Consider the following 9,894-nt stretch of genomic DNA (forward strand, 5'->3'; position numbering starts at 1 on the left):
TTGGGAGGAAAAACTGCTAAATAATGCAGAATGCAGGTTACATAATAGTCAGAGCATTATTTCCCATATACACACACTGTACGGATTTATTTAACATTTGTTTAAAGATTAGGTATGCTTTAAAGGGGTTTTCCTGGAGTTAAATATTGATCACCTATTCTAAGTATAGATCATCAATATTTGATTGGTGGGGTCGAATACCCAGGAATCCCACAGATCAGCTGACAGCTGAACACTGCTTCTGCTTCAATAACATCATGTTCATTCATTACATAGCCTATTTGCAGCTCATTCTCATTCAAATGAATGGTATTGTGCTGCAATACCTACACAATGTATGAAATTGTTCCTGGCATCAATATAACAATTCCAGAAAAACGGCTTAAGTCAAAATTCTTAGAGAAAACCAATTTCAACCAATTACAGTTCAGCTTAATTTTCAAAATTACCCTAAGAAATGTTGCATAGGCTGTCACTGGGTACCTGTGGGCACTGGGACTGTCACTGGGTTCTTGGTTGACTCTGGGTACTATCAATGGGTACATGGGGATGCTGGGACTGTCACTAGATACTTTCTTGACTCTGGTTATTCTCACTGGGTACTTGGGGACACTGGGACTGTCACTAGGTACTTGGTTGGCTCTGGGTACTATCACTGGGTACCTGGGGACTCTGGGACTGTCCCTGGGTACTTGGTTGACTCTGAGTACTATCACTGGGTAACTAGAGACACTGGGACTGTCACTGGATTCTTGGTTGACTCTGGGTACTATCACTGGGTACCTGGGGATGCTGGGACTGTCACTAGGTACTTGCTTGACTCTGGGTATTCTCACTGGGTAGCTGGGACTGTCACTAGGTACTTGGTTGACTCTGGGTACCATCACTGGGTAGCTGGGGATACTGGGACTGTCCCTGGGTACTTGGTTGAGTCTGGGTACTACCACTGGATACCTGGGGACTCTGGGAGTGTGACTAGGTACTTGGTTGACAAGATTGTTCTTCACATCATTCACATCATGAGATACATGAGGTCTGCTGATGTCTATGATAAAAGAAAGGCTACTCACCACCACTGCACAAACACCCAGGAAGGACAGGGACATAGCTATGAAAAAGTAAGTATTATAAATGGCATATAGCGGTGGATGAGGGGGGAGTTTGCCACATATTTTGCACTGGGACACTTAGTTACCCCTCTGCGGTTGGCAATATAATTTTCAAATGATTGAATATCTTAAAACATAAAGACCCTTGAAAAATCTGCTACATATTCAACAAAACAAAGTGTTTTAATTTGCATTCACACATTGACATCCTCATGACACCCTTTTTTAATTCTGAAATTTAATCCCCTCCTATTTCATATATTTTCCAAAAATATTACAAAAATAAGTTAAAATTGCCTCATTAATTCTCTTTAAATATGACAAAGTCGCTTTCTGTGGTGAGATCAAGACTGTCAACAACCTCTTACAAAAACAAGAAGTTTTTCATCGAAAACTAGATCCTGTCTTGAAAGTGTTCCAGGTGTCTCAAGAATTTTGAAGATCACGTTCTTGTTCTCTGTTGCACTCTGCCAACACAAGTATGACTTGTACTTGCATTTGGTTGACACAAATGTCTTCAAGAAAGAAATTATGGGTCTCCTTGTTATAGACCTTTCTGTGCCTGGGCTAACTGAGGAATCAGGTCAGATAAAAAGTGATGGTGTGGTGGACCTGTTATCCATAAGTCTTTTTTTTATTGCAATCCGTAGGCCTTTGCTTGAGGGGTCTTTTGGAGGATATTGGTCCTTCAAAAATATCTTACAAAACTGTTCTTTTTACCAATGCCACTTAAGTAGAGTCTGCAGCCCAAATACAAAACATAATACACCCTCTTAGTCAAAGTTGGAAGGGGTGATATGTTTACTCCATCTGAACCAACAATGTCTCTGTCACTTAATACACTGTATTAGGTGGAGGTTGGTGCAAGACATCAGGAGACTGTAGATGAGGTCCTGCTTGGTTTTGTTGGCTATACCATTGGTTATAGTTCTCAAGATAGCTTGGGGATGAACAGTGCGGAAGACTTTGTTGCTGAGGGGTTCTGCTTCTGTTATGTTCCCACATAGGTGGAGATGATGGAGAATTGCAAGCCATGGAATCACTATTATTGGGGCTGTGCTCCAATCCGGGACCCTCACCGTTCTTGTAAAGTTTCTTGAATTTTGACCTGCGGTTCTGAAACCAGATCTTGACCTGAAAAGCAAAAGTGAAAACATTAGATCACTGTATATAACTCTGGATTTTTTTTATTTTGTAGGATGCTTTAAAACATTAGCTTAGAGGAAGTTTCAATATATTTGGAATTGTGTATTTTATTTTATAAAATTCTCTGGGAATTTTATGAATAGAAGAAACACATTCTCTAAAAACAATATAATGCACACAAGGGATCTAGTACAGACTAGACATGAGTATGTTCTTCACAGAGCTCTTGGCATTTGCTTAGGAACGTGGGGAGGCATTGGGAATCTGGACAAGAGGCTACATATTCATGGGATTTATATATTCTCACTATGGGTGCATAAGTTACCTCCTACGTTCCAAAAGCATACTAAAATGGGCTTTTATGAATATAGTCTTAGTAAGTTTATGGGATAAGAAAATGAAAGGAGTGAAATACCAGTATCTGGATGAATATGATTAAAACTGCAGGATCAGTTGACTGTCCTTAATGTCCTTTGGTTTGAAGGACTGACCTCTTTACAGTGACATATCTTGTAGAAGTAATGACTTGATGTTTATGTACTTCTGGGAAGTGTTTTGCTTTCTCTCTAGATCTTTCCTACCCCCACACTTGCTCTACACCTCTGTCCCGATTTTTCCCCGCCCTGTGACTCATCCCAAGCTCTTCTCCAAAAGGACCAAACCCAGTTTCACAGCAACATTGTGTTTTGTAAATTGGTATGAGGAAGCCTCAGGATACCACCTCCCTGACCATAAACACCCCACCCTGACATCTCCCACCCTTTACAATACCTCAGCTGACTCTACAAAAAGGATAAGGACAATATTCCTCATGCACGTTGGTGGAACAAAATCTTCCTTACTTATCACATGTACAGATTTATGGCAATTAGATCAATATCAATCGTGTGTGTGACCAGTCTATTGATCTATTTCCTCTGCCAAAAGAATTTTCTAAAAGGTTTTGCCGAATAAACATTATTATAACTATTAGCTAAGCAATAGGACTTTCCCTGATCAGACATAAGCTGGCCATACACATTAAATCAATGTCAATTTGGTGGACTCCACCAACTATCTAATGTATACAGGAGTCTGTCAACTCTTAGTGGCAGATGAACATATTTTTGAATAGTGGGAACCATTTTTTAATGGGCTGGTGCAGAACTCCATTTATCCCAAAGTACCTATTATATAATTGTCACTCCAGCTATTAAATTTCAATGTCAGTAAATATCTTTGGGGCATTCTATAGCTGGACACATTGTAGGATAATACTTGATCTTCATGGTCCTATGTGATCCAAGGGTATCAACTGTTATATATCAAAAGGGTAGTTGCATGTTGATAGGTGCATATTGATCCACACCACCAACCCCCTGAAAATCCCACAGTAGAAGAAAGAGGATACAAGCTGCATTTAGACTACATTCACACTACTGATATTACAGTCCTTTACTATCAATGGACTGCATGAGGATGACCACAATAGACATTAATGGTAGAAGAGTAACAGACAGATGGAGCCCCCTCTGTTCGTGTCTTTCCCATTGACTATAATATAGACAACAAGACAGACGCTGTCCAATCATATTTCTTTACTTTTGTCTTGGAAGAAAAAGTCATGCATGTAGAACTTTTTGTTTTGTCAGAAAAGTAAAAAACATGATGGATGAAAGCTTCCGTTATGCTGAATGCAGAGGTAAACCCATCAGAGGGGGTTCACCTCATCTAATGGCCATTGCTCTTGGAATAACAGTAGTGTGAACCCACCTTTACAGCTGAAGATGATATATGAAAAGATATACATTGTATCTCTGTGTATATTATATTGGCTCACCTACTTTTGGCTTACCTACTACAGCGTCACCTACTTTTAACAGACCTTTTATTTCTGACAGTCTTCAGAATTTTACCCACATATGAAGGTTATTGAATCCGCTGTCAGTCATATGTATATGAGGCCTCCAGGGAAAAGCAGCGCCAGACTTGTCTGACACTTATCTATTTACTGCTGCTCTGTTAAACGAACATTTGCATTGGGAAAACCTATTATACATGTGAATGATAGAAAACAGGTAATAGGCATGTCTGTGGCAAGTTTATCTCCTTTTACCTCCAATATTGTATGTGCATGTTTATGTCATTTATATTTTCCTTCATACTTTATTGTGCATTTATTTTTGAGTTCCTTTAAATTTGTCTTACTGATAACGCAGACACCAGAATGATCTTTTAAGTGATAAGTCCTTCTATGCTATATATTTGTAGTAACATTTAAAGGGGATTGACATTATACAAGATTTTTTTTAAGTGGGGGATTTGTATCTCATTAGAAAAATAATAGTAACGAGAATGAATTAAAGAAACACTTTGGAAAAAAGATGAATAGGCGGACATGTCTATATTAGGGATCCGAGAGGGCAGAGCATGACACAGGGATTTAAAGAACACCACAGTCTGAATCCCTGCCATGCTCCACCTCCTCGGGTCCTGCTTCAGGCATTTCAGTTTTGCATGGATTGTTCTTTTAATATATTTAGGTGAAAACTTCCAAATCCTTTCCCAGTTGTCACCTATATGTGTATATTTTATGCTATGAAATATTAATGTAGGTTTAGCTGTGCCAGGATCTGGTTCTCCATTTTTCTTATGCAACGATGATAAAGTGCCGAACACTGTTTATTCTTGTGCCAGTAAGTATTACTTTGATGTATAGGATTATAACACACCCAACCATGTTCCTACAGAATTTTGCAAGTTCTCGGCTCCTCATAGTGCACAGCTCTGAGCTCTCATTGTCAGGTGACTATATTTGCCAGGGCACAGCTCTGTTTATTGCTATGTAGTACAGTGTGTTATTATATACTGTTGTTTGTTATTACCTGTGTCTGTGTTAGTCCCAGCTGAGCCGCCAGTTCAGCTCGCTCAGGTAGCGCCAAGTACTGGGCCTTCTGGAAACGTCTCTGCAGCGCTGCCAGCTGGTAACTAGAGTAGATGGTCCTTGGTTTTCGGACTTTTTTAGGTTTTCCATTGACCATCCGTACCTCAGTTTCTGGTTCCTCCTTTATGGAAACTGCAAACAAACAAGAGGAGTGAACACAACATGGAGAAAAAAAGTGTCATCTTATTCACTTGCCTCATATCAGCTTTACACCGCTCCCATACAAAAAAAGGAAACTCCAATATTTATAGATGGTATAATAACCAGGAACAGAACTTTTTGGTTTCTTGTCATCCCTTACTGGTTTTGAGAAATAGGCAATGGTGGTACGAGATGAGTATTTACAATTGTCATCTCTGAAATTCTACTTAAGAAGACCATTGCCTACGTCTCAGAACTTTTTGGTTTCTTGTCATCCCTTACTGGTTATTGTGCCTATACGATCCACCAATGCTATTTATTACCAGGCTACAACAGCCTAAGAAGTTGTGTCTTCTTCTTGACATTGTCTATTCTATCTCTTCAAGTCTTAGGTGCTTTTTACCTTCATCTTCCTCCTATCCTCCATGACCACTCAAGCTAAATTTTGTTGTTCCTTAAACAGTACACAACCATATTGGTCCATATAAAATTACCCCTCTTGTGATGTATAATTGTGTTTTCTTCATATAACTACTATAAAATAGTAAGATAATCACTTGATGTTCTTGGTCATGTTTCATATATATGTGAATACAGAAAGAAATCCAAAGCTTACAATAAGCCTGAGTGTTACACTTAATTTAAGGTATGTGCACCTCCTCTATTTTTGTCTGTTTAGCCCCTTTGTCTCCTAATTGGCCCCTCCTGTCTTAAACTCTGCTCAAGTACTATGGGTCATTGTCTCAGTATATCTTAGGGGCACATCTGTCTACCATCTTTTTATCTCAATTCTGAGCTTCAACAGTTTTGCCCTAGGCATGTGCCTAGCAAGCCTAAATGATGTGTACAGTCCTGACATAAGCCCAAAAACCCTAAACCTGTTGTCTACATAGCTTGACCACTCTACTTCTCCAAAGTCTATTGATTATCCTCTTTACAGGGTCTACTGATCAAAAGATAGTTCTTGATATGCCCAAAGGCTTCATATACAATCTGAAAGGTATCAATTGACATATAGAAGAAAGACTTTGATGGTATTGAAGATATACAATTCATTACTTCTGTACAGAAATAATCTTGAATGAGCCTGATCCTCGCAATGTTATTGTCAATCCAATTGTGATACAGTAATCTTCTAAATTTAGATGTTTCCTAAATAAAACCTACTTAAGATTTGGGTTTAAAATGACCATTGAATCTAGAATGTACTCATCATTTTCGTTACTTAATACCAGGCCATATTACAACCATTGTTCAGCTTCATGGTAGAACATTAGTTTTACAGAATACTATTGCAAAAAATGACTTCTTAACATAAAGCCATTATATTGTTAGAGAAGAATTAGTGTGAACGAACATCTATAGCCAATATCCGTAGACAATGTCCCTATTGGTTTATGGTAGCTCATTCCTTTTGCTTGTGTTTTTTAAGGGAAACCATACAGGAAAGTCAATGGGAACCCATGTTCTTGTCTTACAGATATCTTATGGATTGGACCATAATAAACATTATGGTCCAATCCATATGTCGATTCTATAAGCCAATGATACATTGAGAATCCAGACATAGTGAATAGAATGATACCCTAGTTTTAAATACCAGTAGAGACAGACAGCTTAGTCATAGACAGTGTGGATAAAAGTAGCGACAGTCAACCCGCCTAGCTTTAGACAGAGACAGACAATCAGGATATAAGAAGATCAAGTCAGACAGCTTGGTTGTCTTCAACTTTTTGCACACCTTAGATGTACAGTATATAGACAGACAGCCTGGATATAGGCAGACAGGTAAACAGGAGCTTGGGATTAGAGAAGAGACAGGAAGGGAGGGACATGGTACATCACAGAGAATATCTGTAGTAAAGTTAGAAATTCACCCTGATTAAAGCATTAGACAGAAAGGCAGCCAGACCCTTGTAAGCCCCTCTACTCAAAGCTTCTGTCAGTCACACACAGTGATGGAGACATTATAATGATGAAAACCGTCATTGACATAATGATGTCACATATAGAAGCGACCTAGCTGATATGATAAATATCCCAAATATTTTAAGACATAAACATAATAAATGGGAATGAATATTTCTGCACATTGTGTGAATGAGTACTTAAGACTAGTTAGAAATATCATCAGAAATAAGTTATTTCACTTTCCTTTCTGCCGCCTTTAAAAAATATCATTTTTTTCTCTTCTGGACGCCATTGTAATATGATATATAAAATTTATGATAGGTGTTTTATAGGATTATTGTTTAAACTTGTTGTTTATGCGAATATTCCCCTTACTAATTTCAAATGAAAATGACATGTATTGGCCTATGCCATCCATTTCAATGGGTTTGATCGACCATCTAATGTGTATAAGGGCCTCTCGACTCTCCAAGATGGCAAATGTTAGTGGGAGATAGGAAAAATTCAGTTGGGTTTTGTTATCCAATCCTATTGTTATCTGGCTTTGGTGTGCTACCCTTTCCCAGTTCAAACCCCATTCGGGCAGAGCATGCATGTGTATAAAGGAGATGGATGAGACAGCTGTCTAATGAACTTTAAACCAATGGTTCCCAATCTCTGACTCTCCTGTCTTTGCAAAACTACATGCTGACAGGGCATGCTGAGAGTTGTAGTTTCACAACTACCTGACGTTGAAAAGTTGAAGACCACTGATGTAAATGATGAAGGTCCGAGCAAAGGTGAAACTATTGGCATAAATGACATGGTTGTCATGGTTTACATGGTTGACATGGTTTACCACCTGGGTCAATATGTGGTTAGATCTATTGTATTATTCCCACTGCAGTCACTTTCTAGTTACCCCATGAATGTATAAATCATCTGACATAAAAAAATGATAAGAACTCCCAATAATCCCACATCCTCAAATCAGTCCAAGTGGAATAACAGACTAGCGACATAACACCTTAAGACGGCATATACTGTGTTTTGATCTTGTGTCATCTTTTCCCTTTTTCATTCGTGTCTTATTCTTACCTATGTAAGCTTCCGACCCTATTCCTTTTCTTTAGAAAGCAGTTATCTCCTTCTATAGCCCCCTCCTTTTATTGTACCTGCTTGTTGGGCTACTATGCTATCTTAAAAAAAATAAAAATAAAATTTTATATATATATATATATATATATATATATATATATATATATATATAAACTTTTTTTTCTCCTTTACTGTCTCCTTTTTTCCCGTTTTTCTTGTTTTGTGGCCTAGCCTTGGTGGCATCTTGTTTGCCCATCTTTTTTATGACGCATCATCTGTTTGGTCTCCTGTCATCCCTTTGTATTCTCTTTTTGGCTCATCCCTCATTTTACGTTATCCTACATATTTCTGCATCTTAGTCTTAGAGTTACAAACTAAAGAACTTACACCTCTTCTCCGTCAGTTTCTATCTTCTTGACATATTAGGCATCCCTTACTCAAACAGATGTAGCAGTGCCGAGTTTGTCATTTGGAGCATCTTAGTCACTATGTTTTATCTCTAGTTTTACATAGGACTGCATGCACAACTTCCACATTATCTGGTATAACATACTATAGGACGTCTGGTACAGAAACTACATAACCATAACTCATAGAAATGTTGGAGCAAAACAATGTAGTTCTTGAGCAGTAAATGACAAATTTGACACAACTATATCCGTACACAAATAATGTAATATGTGAATATTACATATATATATATATATATATATATATATATATATATATATATATATGTAATGTGAGATTACATACATATATGTGAATATATATACAGAAATACAGGTGTCAGCACAACTCTCTACATACCTGACTCTGGAGCTGGAGCTTCTCGGTAATGTCCATAAGACCGGTATCCACCTCCATACTGATAGTCGTCCTTTGGCATAAAGCCTTCTGATCCCACCAGCCCACTCAGGTTGAACTGTGGATGATGGTGGTAGTTGTATGGATTAAGTGACTGAGAATACGCCTGGCTCTGGTAGTATTCATGTTGGCTAGCAGCCATCGGACCACTGTAGTAGCCCATGTCCGTGGCAGTGGACTCGGGTAGAGTAGGTGAGTCCTTGGAGTGGCAACTCAAAGAGGTGCTCAGGTCAGTCAATACGGCCATCTTCTTCTCATAGGTCCCACTCATGTTATGTAAAAAAGATGAGAGATCCCAATAGACATTCACACACACATCCCTGCTGAGCCCTTATGCACTGCTCTCAGTACAATAAAACCAAACCAAAGCTCCACAGACCAGTTCTACTCCATAATTATAGGGTAGAGAAGGGAGGGTCTCGCATTCCTATTGGCTCCAGGAGGAAAGCCTTCCAGGCAAAACAGATTTCTAAACCAGCTCTATATTTATGGCTCAGCTTCTTGTCAGTACAAAAAGAAAAAAAAACATGTGACTACACATACACATTATAAATACATATAATATATATATATATATATATACACACAGATACTAGAGTAAATGTTTAGATGAAATGTCTATAAGGTGCCAACAAGTTACAGTGTGTGGACGGCAGAACAGCAAACTTCTCTCTAAATATACACCATATCCACAAATAAGAGAAGTGTCAGATATAGCAG

At 38.3% G+C, this 9,894-nt stretch overlaps 1 protein-coding gene across 1 annotated transcript; it reads right to left on the bottom strand.

The window, feature by feature from the left end:
• Positions 1-1,322: 1,322 nt before the first annotated feature.
• On the bottom strand, positions 1,323-9,514 carry DLX3 (distal-less homeobox 3). Its single transcript, XM_075278662.1, has 3 exons — positions 9,118-9,514; positions 5,120-5,310; positions 1,323-2,243 (listed from the first exon to the last, which is right to left on the bottom strand). Exons 1-3 carry the CDS (start codon positions 9,443-9,445, stop codon positions 1,944-1,946), a joined length of 819 nt encoding a protein of 272 aa, XP_075134763.1. The 5' UTR covers positions 9,446-9,514; the 3' UTR covers positions 1,323-1,943.
• Positions 9,515-9,894: the final 380 nt, after the last annotated feature.

The sequence above is a fragment of the Leptodactylus fuscus genome, chromosome 6 (genome assembly GCF_031893055.1).
Source record: "Leptodactylus fuscus isolate aLepFus1 chromosome 6, aLepFus1.hap2, whole genome shotgun sequence".
NCBI lineage: Eukaryota > Metazoa > Chordata > Amphibia > Anura > Leptodactylidae > Leptodactylus > Leptodactylus fuscus.